Source organism: Lampris incognitus, chromosome 19 (assembly GCF_029633865.1).
Source record: "Lampris incognitus isolate fLamInc1 chromosome 19, fLamInc1.hap2, whole genome shotgun sequence".
Taxonomy (NCBI): domain Eukaryota; kingdom Metazoa; phylum Chordata; class Actinopteri; order Lampriformes; family Lampridae; genus Lampris; species Lampris incognitus.
The window spans coordinates 24,338,304-24,357,567 of NC_079229.1; the positions used below are offsets into that span (position 1 = coordinate 24,338,304).

The 19,264-nt window shown below is 46.1% G+C and overlaps 1 protein-coding gene across 1 annotated transcript; it reads left to right on the top strand.

Moving 5' to 3' along the window:
• Positions 1–11,457: 11,457 nt before the first annotated feature.
• LOC130130026 (ADP-ribosyl cyclase/cyclic ADP-ribose hydrolase 1-like) lies at positions 11,458–18,909 on the top strand. The gene is made up of 8 exons (XM_056299754.1): positions 11,458–11,810; positions 12,612–12,738; positions 12,938–13,073; positions 14,018–14,100; positions 14,785–14,858; positions 16,892–16,978; positions 17,266–17,349; positions 18,566–18,909. The coding sequence occupies exons 1-8, from the start codon at positions 11,659–11,661 to the stop codon at positions 18,621–18,623; spliced, it is 801 nt and encodes a 266-aa protein (XP_056155729.1). The 5' UTR covers positions 11,458–11,658; the 3' UTR covers positions 18,624–18,909.
• Positions 18,910–19,264: the final 355 nt, after the last annotated feature.

The window sequence follows — 19,264 nt, forward strand, 5'->3', positions numbered from 1 at the left end:
GCATTTCCATCCTTTTCACAAAATCCACCACCATCTGTCCTTCCACATTCCTCTTCTTGACACCATACCTGCCCATCACCTCCTCATCACCTCTATTCCCTTCACCAACATGTCCATTGAAGTCCGCTCCAATCACCACCAGTGTTGTAGTACTCGAGTCCAGGACTCGGACTCGAGTCCGACTCGAGTCCTGATTTTCATGACTCGTGACTCGACTTGGACTTGAGCACTGATGACTCGGACTTGGACTTGGACTCACGAATTTACTGCATTCGGACTCGGAAGTTGGAGACCCGGACTCTGACTTTTTAATTGATAAAGACTGTTTTTGTTAGATTTTTTTAAAATAATAGGCCCTATTAAAATATATTGATAGCTATATTAATACTGTAACATTATTCAATTTCGTGTAAGGGCAGGCACGTGTATTCCACCTACATGCGGATTCACGTGGCGTGCATACCGTCATGTTCAGTAGCGCGAAGATGCCGAAAGAGACGCCCCGAATTGTGCGCTTTGCTTACACAGATTTTACAACAAATTCCAGCAAGATCACTGCTAGATGTTCGATATGTAAACGAACTATTGAGGAGAAGACCGGGACAACCTCAAACTACATCTGTCAAGGATGCACCCAGAAAAGTAAGTGATATGCAGTCAGTTGATGATATTGTAGCGAATTCGGGGGACAACGCAACCACAGGAACTGCCGCGGCCGGGAAGCGAAGCCCTGTTGCCCGCACCGCAGGAGACATCGCTAACCGCTCGACTAAAGGGTCAGACGCACGAGCCAGCGGCCAGCGTGTCTTCTTATCCATACACGTTACAAGATGGTTGGTGATCAGTTACCGTAGCTAGCTAGCTATCTAGCTACGGTAACAATAGCCTCTGAAGTAACTCAACCACTGGTCCAAGATGTTGGGTCAGGTCGTGTGGTGGGTATATCATATCACTAGAACCAAGTGAGATTGTATAGGTAAGTTAAGTAACGTTACTGTTAGAGTGCTAATGCAGCATTGCACAGAAAAGTCACAGTACGGTTCGCTTTCGGTACGAGCGTGCCATCGATCTCACTAATGAATTGGAAAGTAACACGCAGCGTCTTCGTGTTATAGGGAGATTAAAACTGATTTTTCTTATTTGTCATTTAGCTAATTACCAAGTAGCATACACTTAACGGAAAAACACACCACTCTGAACTACCGTGTTGGCATTAATCTTAACTAGCAATAACAAATCCGCACATTGCAGGTCTCCGCCATAAATATTCTCCAAGTGCGGAGAAGGAAGAAGTCTAGCCTATATGCATCCACAAATAATGCTGATAAAATGTGCACAACTTTACAATGCAAATAAAAATAATTGTAGGCTATTACTCGCTAAATGGACTAATTGAAGAAAGCTAATGTGGATGCCGCCACTGGTTTTCTTGAGAGCTGGAGACGGTACGAGATTTGACGGATGTGGCACCCCCCCCCCCCCCATGTACCGAAAACTAGCGAACCGTATGGTGATTGGTGACACCGCATAGGCTACTGTAAATGTGGGGATATTTTTCTTTGCATATATGCAGCATTGGCTGTGCCAAATTCTAAAAATAGACACGCAGGACGTAGCTTTTGAACAGTACTATGAACTGGCTCTGTCTTCTAACCAAATCACACCCTCCCTGACCCATACAGAATAAACATACAGACTCACGGAGGATAGAGAGTTAAAGCTCAGCTAGGTAGCATGTAACATACTTAAATCAATAATTAAATGACTGGGTTTTGCTAATTAATCCCTGTCCTGTTCATAAATTATATATCTTTTCTCATACTTTTCATTTATCCAGCTAGCTTACATTAGTTAATCTACTAATATGGTAATGTTAGTTATATAGATAACTAAATATGTAACTTAACTGGTTATGGTTCAAACCACTATGTGTATAATGTGTAACATTTGTATTGTTATTGCATATTGTTATAGCTATAACGTTACACATTTTTTGCTGTGAGAAAGATTACTTGAAACAGTTTGACATCAGCAAGCTAAAGTGTGTATCCTATCTTCCCCTAGGTTCCAAGAATACCGTGCCTCCACTGCTTCAGATGTGATGCCAGCTGCTTCAGGTCAGAAGACTATCACATCATTTTTAAATGATGGACAGCAAAGGATGTACGACCTCAAACATCCACGTCAGAAGGCTATAAGTGATGCCCTTGTAAAAGATCTAATCATTAAGTGCTGCTTGCCGCTCTCCATCGTTGACAATGAGGACTTCAAGCACTTCCTGCATGTCCTGGACCCTCAGTACCGGCCCATAGCAAGATCCACAATTTCCTCTGTGACCATTCCAGGGATGGTGGAAGTCAAGAAAGAACAGATAAAGAGCTAGCTGGCAGAAGCATCGAGTGTTGCTGTTACCACAGACATTTGGAGTGATCGAAAGATGCGGTCATTCCTTGGAGTGACAGCACACACAGTGGCAATGGATAAAAAAAACAGGAACTCAGCCTTCAGTCATATCTTCTTTCCTGCAAAAGAGTGCATGGCACAAGATCAACTTTGTCATAACTGACAATGCATCCAACATGAGAAAAGCTTTCCAGGCCAGCTTTCCCCTAGAGGATCCTTGTGATGCTGAAGCTCATGATCCCAGCACATTTGAGGAGGATGATGAAATATGGCAAGACCTGATGCCAGAAGATCAACAGACAGTCAATGACACTTTGGCTGAGAACTGTAAGATGCAGAGACTATCATGCTTCACACATTCACTGCAGTTGGTCATAAAAGATGGTCTGAAAGACACCAGTGGGCTGTCAAGCACCCTAGCAAAGCTATCCCGTGCAGCCAACCTCCTCTGCAGTGGCACCTCGTTTAAAGACTGCTTTGAAGTGTGTTTTGGTGATGCAACAATTCCAACAGCGAATGCCACACGATGGAATTCCACTCTGAAGCAGGTGAAGGCTTATGTGCATTTAGACATGCAAAAGCTGTCCAGTGTGTTGGAATCAGAGGGGCACAGCCTTATCTTATCCCCGCGAGAGTATGCTCAGCTTAAAGAACTGATCGAAGTTCTTGATCCGTTCTTAGAGGCAACCAACTGTGTCCTCACTCTGCGCTGTCACCTGCAGGAAATAAGAGGAAAAGCCAGATACTGTGGGCCTCTGGTGAGAGCTCTGGAGAACTCCTTGAAAACAAGGTTTGCAGAGGTTTTCAGTGCAGTCCAGATACCAGGATGTGAGCCAGCTGAAGGAAGAGGCCCCACCAAATTTCCTTTCACCAATGCCTACTTCATAGCATCTGTGTTGGACCCAGCATTTGGCTTCCAGTGGCTAGAACATGATGTGCAGCTGGACAGTGACATCAAAGATGTGCTGAAGACTGAGATCAAAGGTGAGAAATGTTTTGATTAATGTTAGTTAAGTGATTAACTATTTGATTGTTGTGATGTTTATATCATTGAAGGTGTTACAATAAAGCACATAGGCGTGTCATTTGTCATGTAGGCCTAGTCAATAACATATTTGTAATGAGTCCCCCATGCCCCCTCTCATTTCAGAGTATATAAAGGCAGAGGGTGACAAGCAAGCGGTATCAACAGCAGATGCAGCGGAAGCAACAGGACCAGGGGAAGGTGAACTTTCAGAGTCTGCTCCTGAGAAGCAGTTGAGAATGTTCTCCCACTATAGGAGGACTCCCTCCTCCGCCGAGAAGAAGCCGTCTGGCCAGGCTCAGTTGACTGCATACCTCGACTTGATCGCTGAGCAGGACTCTGACTCAGTCCCGTGCCTCAGGTTTTGGCAGCAAAACAAATCCAAATTCCCTACCCTCTATCAGATTACCACACAGGTATTCTCTATCCCTGCCTCCAGTGCACCCATTGAAAGGGTATTTAGTCATGGAGGCATTTTGATGAGGCCTCACCGTGCAAGGTTGAGTAGTTCCATGCTGTCAGATCTTATGTTTTTGAAATGCAACGTGTATACTTAAAACTAGTGCCACCAGTTTTTTGTTCCTAACTATTCCTGAGAGACAATGTCTTTTGACTAGTTTTTATGAATGTATTGTATGCTGTGGAACTTACTTCTGTATACTGTTTCCACCATTTGCTAATATCATGCTATTCACAGCTATCAATGTGTTTTGAAGCACATCCGATGTTCAGAATGTCAAAGAAATTCAGACTGTTCTAAAAATGTGTGTGTGCGCGCATGCTTGCGCGTGCATGTGTGCGAGTGTGTGGGTGTGCATTTGTTTGGCTATCGTGTCACAAAGTAAATAAACTCCCTCTGAAATGGTGACAGCTGTGTCATTTTTGTTTAATGTAGACCTTTTTTATTTGTATGTCAGATCTTTGACTGTGCCCGAGTGGATCACTGGAGCCATCTTGGAACTCGACTCAGACTCAACCTTGATGACTCGGACTCGGACTAGGGTAATAGGGACTCGACTCGGACTCAGGTAATGGGGACTCGACTCAGACTCGACTTTTCTTTGGTGACTCGGACTTGGACTCGAACACTGGGGACTCGAAGCTCGACTCGGACTCGAGGTTTAGTGACTCGACTACAACACTGATCACCACTCTCTCCTCTTTGGGTACCCTCTTCCCCACTTCATCCTCTATAACATATGTAAATATACATCACTTTTATATGTTCACATAAATCACAGATTGGACCATTAAATTTGAGTTCAGCCATTGCATGGGCCAAGGCAAATGTTGATAAATGTGTGTTTTTCTTTTTCTTTTTTCCTCTTTTTTCTTCCAATTGAATATACCCATTTGAAATTGTCCACATTTACCTTTTGTATTTCATATTGATAACTTGTTGAGGCACAGCCCAGAAGACCAGGTAAAAGTAAACATAATATTTATCTTGTATTAGTCTTGTGTTATTCTTGAATTAGTCTTTTATTAGCAGGCTTTTTTTTTCGGGCGCTGATGTTGTGTGTTGAGGATTGGGGGGGGGGGGAATCCTAAACTTTTCTTGTTACTTTGAGTTCCAGGTCACGTTTTAATATTTGCTGGAAATGCATTCATCTTGTTGTTGTTGTTGTTGTTTTCTTCTGCAGGCTACTCTGGTTTGAACATTATTTGAGACTCCAACTTTGCATTTAATTGCAGAGATACCACAGACATGCTAAAGAAATGAACTGCTCTGAAAAATTTTGGCAATGCTTTTCTTCTAACTATGGATGTCGAGTCTCTTTATACTAATATTGACCACACAGAGGGGCTTCAGGCCATTGAACATTACCTTATGTCTAGACAAGGGGATTGCATGCCACCCAGTGAATTCATTTTACAATTTACTGAGTGGACACTTACAAATAATGTATTTTATTTTGGAGCTAGTCTATACAGACAAACCAAAGGAACAGCAGTGGAGGCCAGTTTTGCACCAATCTATGATTGTTTGTTTTGGGGACTCTGGGAGCAGACATTTATCAAGAACAAGTGTGGTCAAGGGCACAGAGGCACAACTCCTTGACTTCCACACCTATGTCAAGTCTATTAACCCGAACATAAGAATGACTCTGCAACATAGGAAAAATTAAATTTCTTTTCTAGATCTGATAATCAGCAAAGAAGAAAATGGAGATCTACATTCATCCGTCTTCAGGAAAACCACAGACCACAATATACTTCCAAGAGCTGATAGTTTCCTCCAGCTACGCCTTATCAATAACATCCCTAACAGACAGTTTCTTCGCCTCAAGAGAATCTGTGATTGTGAAGGTGATTTTCATATTCAGTATATAGAAATGGCAGAGAGATTTAAGGAAATGAGGTATAAAGTTCATGTGGTCACATAGGGCCAACCAATGTAAGAGGGAAGACCTGTTAATCAAAACAACAAAGGCGACGGAAGAACCATCAGATCTATTTCACCACCCAGTTCTGTAAACAAGCTGTCCAAATTAAAGACAATCAGAAGGAACTGAGGAATATTACAAACTGACCCTTCCCTAAAAGACGTCTTCTGTGATGCACTCTCATTCTGTCTTAGGCAGGCACCTACACTGAGGGACAAACCAGTTCGTAGCAGTGAAAAACCAGTGGCTCCAAAGGCCAAAAGGAAACCAGATGTGGCAAATGCAATCACTGTCAACACATTGTTAAGAGCAACACCTTCGTTGATGTTTTTTGACACACTGTTCACAATGAATTATCTTGCTAATTGCAATACAACCTTTGTGGTCTACAGACTTGAGTGTGACTGGAGGCTTTTACGTTGGCAGAACCAAAAGAAGACTGAAGGATAGAGTGGCGGAACATAAAAATGCCATACAGTAGTAACCCGGCCTAGTCCATGGCTGTCCATTAGCAGCTGGCAGGACTCCCTACACCCTTGTCTTTCAAAGTGATGGCCATAGAGGTGATCCCTACAAGTCCACATTGGGGGGCGAACAACTCAGATCTCTGGTCTTCATTCGTGATACGTAACATAACGTCGAAGCCAGAAGCCCCTCATTTCATTTTTAACATGTGCCTGCACATTGTTTTTAATGACAATAAATTGAATTGAATTGAATTGAGAATGAGCCAAAGAGAACCCGAGGGGCAGGCGGTCGCTCAGGCAGCTAGAGCCCCTAAGCCCCATAACCCTATAGCTCTCGAGGCAGTGTAAAGGACCACAGCACTCAACTTACTCAACTCCATTCTAAGCTTGGCGCCTTCCCCCAGATCGCTGGAGAAATCAGCGGGCTCCAGGCTAGCTCGCCTACCTCGGCGAGCACCCTTACTTCACTCTCCGCGCAGATCGCTGCTCTGGCAGTGTCCAAGATCAGCGATCATCCTTCTCTGGCCCCAGCCCAGTTCCCAGTCCCTCCGGTCAACCGTATCATGATCCCCGTGTTGAGCCTAACCTCCCCTGTCCTAAAGCCTTCGGTGGGGAGTTCGAGCAGTGCAGAGGCTTTCTCGGTCAGTGTGAACTCCTGTTCAAACACCAGCCAGGTATAGGACGGGGCAGGCTAATGTAACGGGGGCAGTCCTATGCTGTTCTTTGCTGGTCAGCCTGCTGCACGCCCGTCACTTCCATCATCAGCTCTGCGTTGTGTTCTATTTTCGGTGGGGTCCCAGATGTTGTGGGGGGCCCTCAGTCTCTCATCATCATCATCATCATGATCAAGGAAGGAGGGGGGACACACAGGACTCTATTTGGCTCACCTTGCCATTTATTTTGGTTTCAAACCCTTCGACAAACGTCCAGTCCTCCAGAGGGAGCGGTGTTTCTTACGGACGTGGGGGTCGAAGTTCAACCACTGCCCGGACTTCACTCGTGTGCGTTAGGAGAAACCGTCCACGGGACTCCGATGTAAGAAAGGATAAACAAGTATTTTATCCCACAGCTTGCAGTATCTTCTTACAGGGATACTCAAAGTTACGTTCTCCTCAACCAGCAAAACTGTCCTACGGTAAGAAACACGCGTCGCTCGGCTCGATCGCTGCTTGAGACTCCTCCCACAAAACAAAAATGGCCTCTCCCACGTTCCGTCTTCCGTGTACCCATAAGACCTCTCTCTTAAAGCGACAGTACACGTATATGACGGTCGTTGTAAAACACATAAAAGTAAATAATGACATAAAATAAAATGTAGTAAACACAAATAACAGCACACAGACAGGATTTGGTGATATTTCATACTCAAACAAAATAAAATAAAAACATTAATTTTAACCTGGTTACACTAAGGTAGCCCTGGTGATATTCCTGTTGACTGGCAGAGCCCTCAGTTGGGCGTGGCGGTGGTTGGCCATCACGAACCATTCTCCACCAACTATGATGCCTTCCGCCATGAATTTCGTTTAGTGTTCGTTCGCCCAGCGGACGGGGAAGACGCAGCTGGCCGCCTCCATTCAATCCAGCAAGGAGCTAGGTCAGTGGCAGACGACACCCTGGAGGTTAGGGTACTTGCGGCTAACAGTGGGTGGGACGACACAGCGCTTAAGAGCACGTACAGGAGGGGGCTCAGCGATTCCATCAAGGATCTCATTGTTAGGGACCGGCCCTCTTCCTTCAACGAGCTCGTCAGTCGCTCTCCGGATGGACGAACGGTTGCGGGAGCGGCGTCTGGAGCGCGCTCAACTCGCCGGAGTCTCCCATAGACCTACCCCATCCCGAACTACTAGCGGGTCCCCTGTTCCAGCATCCTGCAGCCACTCTCCACCCTCTCAGTACCCCATGCTACCCCCGGCATGATCTGCATCCAGATCGGAGGAGGAGCCTAAGCAGTTGGGTCGGTCACGACTTCCACTGGAGGAGTGGGAGCAGAGGATGCGTGACCGACTCTGCCTCTACTCTGGGTAGTCGTGCCATTACAGCCGAGCCTGCCCGACTCGCCCAAAAAGACCAGACTCATTAGTTGGGGGGGGGGGTCCTAATGAACTTGACCACCCTGCCCCAGTCCAAAAAAGGGCACAACCGGTTGTTTCCTGTCACACTCACCTGGGATAAGGAATCACTTTCTATCAGCACACTGTTAGATTCGGGGGTGGACGAGTGTTTGATAGACATCTCGCTGGCCCGGCAAGCCGGCATTCCACTCGTCCCCCTTGACACTCCCCTCACAGCCCAAGTCTTAGACGGTCGTTCACTCGGGAGGATTACGCACAGCACAGCTTCTCTCACGCTCACTCTTTCGGGTAATCACGTAGAGACTGCGCGTTTTTTGGTCTTGCAGCGCCCCTAGTGTTAGGTAGCCCGTGGTAGGAGAGGCACGATCAACCAAAATTCATGGTCCACTGGGCGGATATTGGGTTGGAGCGTTGCGTGTCATGCCAACTGCTTTCGCTCCGCTCTCTCTCCGTCCAGTGTCCCCAGACCCGTGCTCTCTCCCCCGGATCTCACTGGAGTACCCTCTGTCTATCACGATTTAGCTCCCGTGTTTAGCAAAGACGGTGCACTTTTCGCTTCCCCCTCACCGTCCCTATGATTGCGCTATAGACCTCCTTCCCACCGGTCGGTTGTATAACCTCTCGGTCCCAGAGAAGGAGTCTATGCGCAATTAGATCAGTCCCTGGTCTCAGGAATCATAAGGCCCTCGTCGTCCCCGGTTGCAGCGGTTTTTTTTTGTGTCCCAAGGTAATACCGTCTTGACCATTGTTGACCGGTTCTCTAAGGCTGTCCATTTTGTCGCCCTTCCCAAGCTCCCCTCTGCGGCTGAGACAGCGGACCTCCTCGTCTCCCATGTTATCCGTCTCCATGGGATCCCTCAAGACAGTCTCCGTCCGTGGTCCCCAGTTCACTTCTAAGGTGTGGCAGGCCTTCTGTAAGGGGATTGGGGCCACGGTCAGTCTCTTCTCTGGATACCACCCCCAGACCAATGGGTAGGCGGAGCGGGCCAACCAAGCCCTGGAGGCGGCCTTGTGTTGCGTCAGCACCAGCAACCCCGCCTCCTGGAGCAAGCACCTACCCTGGGTGGAGTATTCCCTGAACACCATGGAGAGTTCTGCTACCGGTTTGTCCCCCTTTGAGTGCTCCCTCGGTTACCAACCCCCTCTGTTTGCCTGTCAGGAGTTGGAGGTGGAGATGCCGTCGCATCTTGAAGACTGCCCGGGCCGCTATGTTGCGGGCCACAGGGCGGTCCTGGCGCGGCGCCAACTGGCGGAGAGTGCCAGCCCCGGCCTATCGTTCTGGCCAGAGGGTGTGGCTACTGGCCCGGGACCTCACTCTCCCGGAAGCTGGCTCCTCGCTACGTCGGTCACCACTGACCGCATAATCAACCCCTCTGCGGTATGTCTCCTCCTTCCTACTTCACTTAAGATCCATCCTGTGTTTCATGTCTCTCACATCAAACCGGTAGCGTCTGGCTCCTCCGCCTCCCAGGGTCCTCCACGGTGGCGACTTGGTCTGGGACGTAACCGACTGCTCGCCGTTCGCCACTAGGGCCGGGGTTACCTGGTGGACTGGGTTGGTTACGGGCCCGAGGATCGGAGCTGGGTGCCCCGATCCTACCTGGCCGACCCCGCACTCCTGAAGGAGTTCTATCGGGTCCACCCCAACGCCATCGGACGGTCGCCCGGTGTCTCCCGTATGGGGGGGGGGGGATCCTGTTGTGGCTACACCGCCCCGAGCTATCTCCCCGGCAAGTTCAAGCCGCTCGGACGTGCCGGAAACATCCGAGCGCTCGGTTCGCGCTCTGAGGAGGCAAGCGCTGCGTTGCACCAGGTGCCATCATCTATCAGGCACACCTGCGGCAATCGGGCAGCCCTCTACAAGAAGCCTCCCAGAACGCCTCTATGCTTCGACGTACTGAACCCTGCGGTAAAGCTCTGACAAGCCTATTCCAGTGATTTCCTGCTTACCCTTTTCTCGTGCCTATTCCCACGCTGTTGTTTTGTTCCTCGGTATCTAACTCCTGTTTCGTCTCGCTGTTTTTGTTTCCCTCAAGACCCTCCCTCCGCGACTTCCGCGTCTCCCTCGCTCCTCGTCCCCAGCGACCATCACGTTTTCCCTGGACCCCTCCAGCGATCTCCCTCCGCGTCTCTCTCCCTGGACCCCCTCCCTTCGGACTTGATTTGCTGGATCTCGGACCCGGAGTTCCTCGGACAATCCCTCGCTCTACGGATTCGGACTTTGGTAGCCAGGCGCACGCACATCGCCACAACAACCCCCACCTGAGATTACCCTGTTAATCATCCCCGTGGCAGTGTGGTTTATTTACCTGCATTAAAACTACCTTCGGGTTTTCTCGGTGCTCTGTGTCCGTCTGTCCTTGGGGTTTCGCTACACCGGTCTCTGGTCTTCATTCGATACGTAACAAGTTTGTCACGTGATATCTTGGTAGGTTCCACCGACCCTTTCACATGGGTGTTTTGTGCCCTGAAGAAGGCCAATATGGCCGCAACGCGTAGGCTCACTTGTTTCAAACTACTACTTTATATCTTTTTCTTCTTTTTGTCATGCTGTATTAAAGGCTTTCTTAAAATTTTCTCTTCAAAACATCTTATCTGTTTATTTCATAAACGGAACAATTCTGCTGAAATGCAAATATTTGATCATAAATATTTTATGTTAATTTCAAACTTGATTACAAACTGAAAATTAACTTTTGTTAATTTATTGTAAATGACCTCTCGCGGGCCCACCTGCGGTACCTGCGCGGCCCACTAGGAGGTTGCAGCTCACGATTTGGGAATCGCTGGGCTTTGTGTTTAACGTCATTCTACAATGTCCGCTCCGCATTGATTTATTGATTCCAATAAATTCCCCATAGCCGCAAGTAATAGTAGTGACCTTTACACAAGTATATTACACGTCGGTATTTTCGGAGCGTTGCGTGCCCTGCCCCAGTACGTGCCAGAGCCGCAACAGTTTCGTTTCATTTGGGCTTCCGCGTGAGACGCGCACCTTATTTTTAGCTTGTCTGGCTGGGTTATACGTGACACCGGCTGACAACAAGCCTGGCTGCTGGAGGCGCTCCAGCAGACATATGCAGATATATATTTTTATATATATATATATATATATATATATATATGCTGATATAAAGAGAACACGGTACCGTTTGTCACCCTGATTGAGGGACAGGCTGACGTGCACGGACGCGTGCGCGTGACGCGCAGTCCCTCCGCCGGCCACTGTTGAAGGAGGGTGTTACGGAGGGGTATCGACTCCGCGATGGACCAGTAGGAGCAGCGCCAGTCCGGGGCGGAACATGAGGCGCGGCTGGTGCTGGGTCGGCGCTGGTTTGGCGGTGGTCACCCTAAGCATCATTATCGCCGTTCCGCTGAGTCTGATGCGTGCGACCGGCGATTTCAAGTCGACATTTATTACCAAATGTGAACGATTCCCCGGGAAAAGCGCAAGGTGAACTTCTTGTTTACGTCTCATTTGTCGGGGGTGCGTCCACTTGGGGAAACTGAAATATTGTTTTAATACAAAACGTATCAGTAATTTTATCAATGAGCCGGTGGCGTTTCTCGGTTAAAACCAGATATATTGTTGTTTACGCACGAGTGGCTGTGCGTAAACAAGGAGGAACCCACAGCTGGAACAACTGCCAGGAAGTTCAGTTCAACTGGCGAACAGCTGAGAAAAGTCAAGGCTGTCTGAAAGTTCATTTCGTACTCTGCAGACACCGTCACTCGTCTAAACTGAGCTAACCAGGGGGAAACTCCAACAATTACTTGCAAACTCACATCTTTGTTGTCTCCCGCTGCATTATCTCAGTTTACCCCCTTCTTTCTCTGCTCTGTTGAAGCTGTTGCATTTGATTTCCTTCAATAGGAAGACGTCCTTGTATTAGATGCTGTGCTTGGATGTGTGAAAGTAATATTCAAACTAATCTGCACCATATCACAGAAACACTTCAAATGCACAGTATCAAAAATTGTTAAGTATACTCTAGCTAATTCAGCTGTCTTGAAAATGTCTTCTGCCACAATGTCTGCAAATCTGTGCACACATTGTTAAGTTGTTGCCACTTAACGTAACCCCCTAAAAGTTGTTTAAAAGTTCACTTAAGTTGTGTAATTTTACTTCTCTTTACCTTTTGTTTGGCTTTTGCAACGCTTCATTATCGATGATGCAATCTAAAAAAAAAAAGTCACATTCTCCTTCAAAATCCTATTTCCGTTGACACGGCATCTTCGTTTTTTTTTTTTCCAGACACGACTGCCTGGGCATATGGCAAGCGTTTGAACAAGCGTACGTGGGAAAGGACCCATGCCAGGTCCCAGTGGAGTCCTACGACCATCTCCTCACCACATCACCTTTTGAGCCTGCATGCAACCGAGTAAATCACCCGCCAGCGCTTCTTTTACACATGAAGCCCCACTGACACACAGCCTGGCAGTCTTCAAGTCACGGCTGACCTTGACCTTCGTTTCCTTCACAGGCCTGTTGTTCACCAAAACATTTAACATTTAAATGTTAATAATTTATAACACAATATAAATTTGTTTTGTTTTTTTTCCTTCTTCTTCCTCTCTTAGACGATGTTCTGGAGCAAAACGAAAGATTTGGTCCATGAATTCACTATGCATAGAGATTGTTTTCTTACTGCTGAAGATACTCTGTTGGGCTTCATCCTGGATGAACTGACTTGGTGTGGGAAGGAAGGCAGCAAAGGTAAGATGTGGAGGGAGTGTAAAACTCATTACCTTGTAAACGGTGCTGCAGGTTTTAGGTCAAATTATTCGTCTGCAGACCGATGAAATGCAGAAGTGGAGCAATGCGACGTTTCTGCGTTATTTTCACACTTTCGACCACAGCATGCGTGAAAAGTGCTATATAAAGAAAAACAATACAAACATTGACAAAACACAGTTGAGACTGAAGTGATAAAAATGCAGTATTGCCAAGTAAGATGCACCTGTGGCAATCATTCAGACTTATTTGCATGACTGCAGCGGACAGCCATTTAGTGGCCATTAATCATCATAATGTGCAAAGGTTAGGTTTTTATCATTGTAACGGTAAAATGCCGCGGCCTTTCAGTTGCATCACTGTTTGTCTGTTCACATATTCAAGGCTAATGTCCTCAGCAGAAGATAGGATTCAACTCTGGAAAAAAAAACTAAAATCAGACTTTGTCACATCCAGACTGCAGCATGAAATGATCCCGGTTTGATTTACAGTGAGTTCCAGACCGTGGATGTGCTGCTTTATGACCACAGTATTACATTATTGGGACCCTTGGGGAAAGTCCTTGTTTTCCACATTGCCTGCACATGTATTTTAACCATAGTTTGTTGCATAAGATGGTGCTCTGGTACGCCCTGGTTAAATCCCTTCATATCAATTCATAAGGTCATTTGAGCCAGTACTTTACCTGCTTATAAATTCTCAGAGCTCACACTTCAGTTTTTATTATGGGATGGTAGATGTGCAAGATTTTGCTTTACTCGGTCTACCAAACTTTATATGTATTAGTGTAGAAATCAATAGAGGACGGAAATTGTGCTATATTGCTATGTTTGTTTCTAAAACCAGTGATGCATGGATAAACAGTTCCCTATGATGTTTGCATATAATTGGTATGTTTGTGTGTGTGTGTGTGTGTGTTGTCCTAGAGACGTTCACCGCAGACTGCCCAGGATGGACTACATGTGTGCACAATCCTGTTCGTTCATTCTGGAAAAGAGTCTCAGCAGCAGTAAGTGCCAGATGAGACCCTGAAGTCTACAGTCCTGCATGTCAATGCAAGCTTCCTGGGACCAAGCCATCGACAGCACTCGTTGTCTCCAGAAATATTACTAAAAAGCCCAACAAAAGTGTGTTTACATATGATAGTGAAACACAATGAAAGATTTAAATTAATGCAAAGCGCCAGGCTGTATCGTATGTTACTGTAACACAGAGGAGAAAAGAAATCAGGAACATTTATTTCCTGGAAATAAGAAAAAAATAAATTAAACGAAAAGGTCTTTGGCAGCGCCTGGCTCTTCATCAATAGGGCTTTGTGTCTGTCTCCATGGAAGCACATTGCTTAGCACCCTTCTGAGTGAGCAGCATCCCACACGCTCACAAGAAGCCTCACAGTCTCCCAGTTACTGTCGATATTTGCAAATTACAGCGGCAATATCACATGTGACCTGAGGCCACAGACACAAACTGTTAAAACAATGCGAGGAAACAATTACAACACAAGAGAAAGGGGGGGAAATACAGACAGGAGAGGAAAACAAACAGGCCTTATGAAAAAACTCCCACCTCAGAGATGATAAATGTTGTTTGTGAGAGCACATGTGTGAAAGGATGTGCAGCGTATTGCAGACAGACCCATTGGTGTGTAGCCCACATGTAGTGTGAAATGTCCCTTGACATCTCGTCTCTCTAGTTCGCAGATGTTGCTTGTGGTGATGTCACATCGATGCTTAACGGGTCCATAACCACACCGTTCAGTTCCACAAGGTACGTTGCACTAGTTGATTATGATACTACAATGGGAAAACACACGTCTGACAGCACGACTACGACCACAACCACTGACCTATCAGGCCACCATGTAGCTGTTGGCCTTTGGGAGGAGATTAGCGCAGCATCTTGTAAGGTCCTAATCAATAAAGTACGAATCTCTGAAGAGTGCGTTTTGTTGAATGTATAAATTATAGGGGGTTTTTTTCTGCTCACCTATATGTGAAATGTTAAACATTTAAAGCATAATAAAATATACAAAACCTTTTTTTTGCATTCAACTGCACAAAACTCTTATTTGAACAAGGCACTTAAAACACAGGTACAAACCACTACTTAAACATATTGTAAACTTCCACCTTTCAAAACCCTGTTCCTGTTTGTACATCCAAAAATGAGTTTCAGCCGCTCAAAACTTTGTTTGGACCTTTCAAAACTTTATATGGACCTTATGGCAGCCATAGCAACAGGTACCCTGGCTCTGCTGCACGACAGAAGCTAAGCAAGTGTGGGTTTGGCCAGTACTTGGATGGGAGACCTCCTGGGAAAACGAGTTGTTGCTGGAAGTGGTGTTGGTGGGCCAGTAGGGGGCAGTATTCCCTCTGGTCCTAATAAAAAACAACAAAAAGGCCCCAGTGCAGTGATGGGGACACTGTGCTCTAAGAGATGCCGTCCTCCAGATGAGACATTAAACCAAGGTCCTGACTCACTGTGGTCATTAAGATCCCATGGCACTCATCATAAAGAGTAGGGAGTTCCCCGATGTCCTGGAAAAATTCCCAATCTGGGTCTCGCCATCTGGCCACCTAAATCATCCCCCTGTAATTCGCTCAGTGATTCCTCCCTCGCCACTTCAAGCTGATGTGGGGTGAGCGTTCTGGCACAAAATGGCTGCCGAGCATCACCCAGGTGGTGCTACACATTGGAGGTGGTTGAAGTGACTTACCCCCCTTCAATGTGAAGCACTTTGGGTGTCTAGATAAAGCGCTATATAAATTTAATCCATTATTATTATGAGATGTGACAATTTCCACTCATATTAGACCAGTCATAAACCAGTTGCACCACTTTTATGTTACAGGTAAAAACCCAAACGCACAACACACAGACAGGGAGGCTACAGTGACACTCAGTTTAATAGTCGAGGGAAGGCAGGGATCCGTACACAGGAAATCAGTCCGACAGGCAACCAGATAGACAAGGGGGCAGGCAGACTGGCCAAACAGGTTCAAAGGTCAGCTTCTAGATACCAGGGCTTTCAGTCCAAACAGGCAGCCAGATCCGACGAGGGACAGGCAAGAGAAACAAGGTCCAGGAAACTGGCACAAGACTTCCAACACGGGTAGACCGGAAGAATGAGAGTTGGTGAAACGCGGTGTAGTTTGACTGAACACATAAACATTCAGGTGTGGGATACACGGGGTCGACCGAGGACAAAACACTAGGGGCAAGAACTGACACAACAAGACAGGCGAACTTCAAAATAAAACAGGAAAGACAACAGACAATGATAAAGGTAATAGACAGACTGACTCAAAGTGTGGGAGACGTTGTAAAATGACTGACTGGGGAGACATTGTACCATTTTGCTCACTGTTCCCAAATCAAAATGCTTCTAACCATATTAAACAATACTAAACATGGATATATTTGTCATTAAAGTATCTGACAGGACACTTCTATTTAAATACTTTAATTTGAAAATACGATATTTACAATCCATATATTTGTATATTATCCGTTTCGTTTTTATTCCAGCTGTATAAAGTGTTAACGAGGAGAAACTTAAACCAATATTAGCACACAAGAAGAGGCTTAAATGAGCCGCTGGCTGAGCGATACAATGAAACTGAAGTTACTGTCTTTGACTTGGGAAACTACTCGCCTAAGGCCATTTGAAAACATGAAAAAACATGCTCCATAAATTACTGGTGAAGTGTTTGTGTGTCACGATCCATCTGCTGCACGCTATAATCACAGTTACTATCTTGTAATCAAAGTTGCATTGTGTTTTGTTTTGTTTTTGCAAGTATCTTTGCTACCATTGAGGTGAAAAGACTCAAGTCCCCTAACGTGAAGAGCCTGAATGTTGTTTTGACCACGAATGCGAATGCTGTGTAAGATTTTGCCCTCTTTACCATCTGTCCACATTTAGACCGATATTTGTTTGGATTTCACTCATGAACTTTGAATGTAATTTCTGTAATGGTCAATGAATTTATTGTTTTTATCCATCCAGCTATCTATCAATCAAAATGTATCTCTCTATATGTAGATCTATTTATATATCTAGGTATCTATGTGAAAGTGATATTTGAATGAAAGTGATTTTTGATCAGGATTGTTGCAAATTGATGCTCAAGGTAATTTTCTTCTTAATCATCAGTGTGTTTGTTTGCTTTAGGACAAATTGCGACAATGCATCTTTAAAGGACTTGCAGAGAGAACTAGACCGAGGAATAAACTACAGCTGCAAGGAGGTGAATGAGTAAGTACAGACAATGAAGTGTGTGTGTGTGTGTGTGTGTGTATGTGTGTGTGTGGAGCTGCAGTATGCTGACGACAATGCCCTCGTGGCCCATTCAGAAGAGGACCTACAGTGCATTCTGGATGCTTTTGCCAAGGCATACAAGCAGCTTGATCTGGCCCTTAATGTAAAAAAGACCCAGATCTTCTACCAGCCACCACCCAACACAAATAACCCTGCTCCACCCCCAACTATCTATGCTGACAAAACCAGACTGGAAATTGTGGACCACTTTACGTACATATCTCAGAAGCCTCCTATCCTCCAAAGCTAATATTGATGAGGAAATACACCACCGCCTCAGTTGTGCCAGTGGGGTTTTCTCAAGACTGAGGAAAGGGGCCTTTGAAAACCGCGACCTCCAGGCCAGGATGAAAATTCTGGTCTACAGAGCGGTAGTGTTGCCCACCCTACTGTATGGATCAGAATCCTGGACCACATACAGCAGGCACCTGAAGGCACTAGAGGCACATCATCAGAGGGGCCTCCGAAAAATCCTCAAGATCACCTGGGAAGATGGACGCACCAACACCAGCGTCCTGGAGGAGGCTAACATTCCCGCTATCACTGCCACCATCGCCCAACACCAGCTCAGATGGACTGGCCATGTCATCCGTATGCCTGACTCTCGCCTTCCAAAACAAGTCCTATACTCCCAGCTTCTCACAGGACAACGTGCCCCAGGAGGTCAAAAGAAAAGGTATAAGGATAACATCCAAGTGAACATCAAAAAATGCCACATAGACCCTAAGACCTGGGAGGACACAGCAACCAACAGGGCGACCTGGAGAAAACTTGTCCGGAAAGAAGCTGCACTATATAATAATGATCTTCGCTGTGCTGCAGAAGACAAGCGCAGACTCAGAAAGAGGGAGTTTCCACCAAAAAACCCCAAACAAATCCCATGACTACCACCACCCACGCCTGCCCACACTGCACCAAAATATATGGCTCCAGGATCGGCCTCTTCGCCCACCTGAAGACCCACAAGGCCCAAGAAGGAGGACAGTCATACTCGACCCTGAGTGACCACCGATGATGATGATGATGATGATGATGATGATGATGGTGTGTGTATGTGTGTGTGTGTGTGTGTGTTTGTTAGTGTGTGTGTGTTCTTGCATATTCTTTCTCAGGACATGAGTGTCCTCACACATTATTCTTTCTCTCACTTTAGAACCAAGATCAAGCGCTGCATCTCTGACCCAAGCATACCTTGCAGGGCCTGTTGGTGAAGAAGTGTGTTTGTAAGCTGTTGGACAAGAAACGTTCCAACACAAGGGGATTATTGATTGTATATACCTTGTATAAATTGACTTAGATCATGAGGGTCTGATTTTGGCCCAATGTTTTCTTTATGTGTTAAAAGAAAAAAACACAACAAAACTTTTGTATTACGGAGCGAAAGGGATCAATGTGCTGTGCTGCATGTTTAAATGTCAATGCTGCAATAAAACTATCTGAATGTCTCAAACGTGTTAGATTTCGATGAAATTTGAAATACTTGAAATTAAAATGTTGTCATTGGCTCAGTGCGAAGTTGTTTTACTTGACTAAACTGTCGAAAGGATTGCCTGCATGAAACTGTAATCGTGATGTTTGAATAGCATCAGTATTGCATGCTGAGTGAGGTATTCTTTCAAGGTACCCGTGTGTGCGTGTGTGTGTGTGGGTGGGTGTGTGTGTGTGTGTACATACACACAGGGTGTTGTGATGCGTCTAGTGCAGCAGTGTGTAGTTGGAGGGAAGGTGCATGTGTTCTTCCAACCCGCTTGTGTCCTTCCTGCCCTTGGCTTGCTGCCGCTGGCTAGCCTTTGTGGCGAATAGGGAAGCATCCTAGCGTGTAAGCCTTCGCTTGCCAGTACATAGCCTCTCC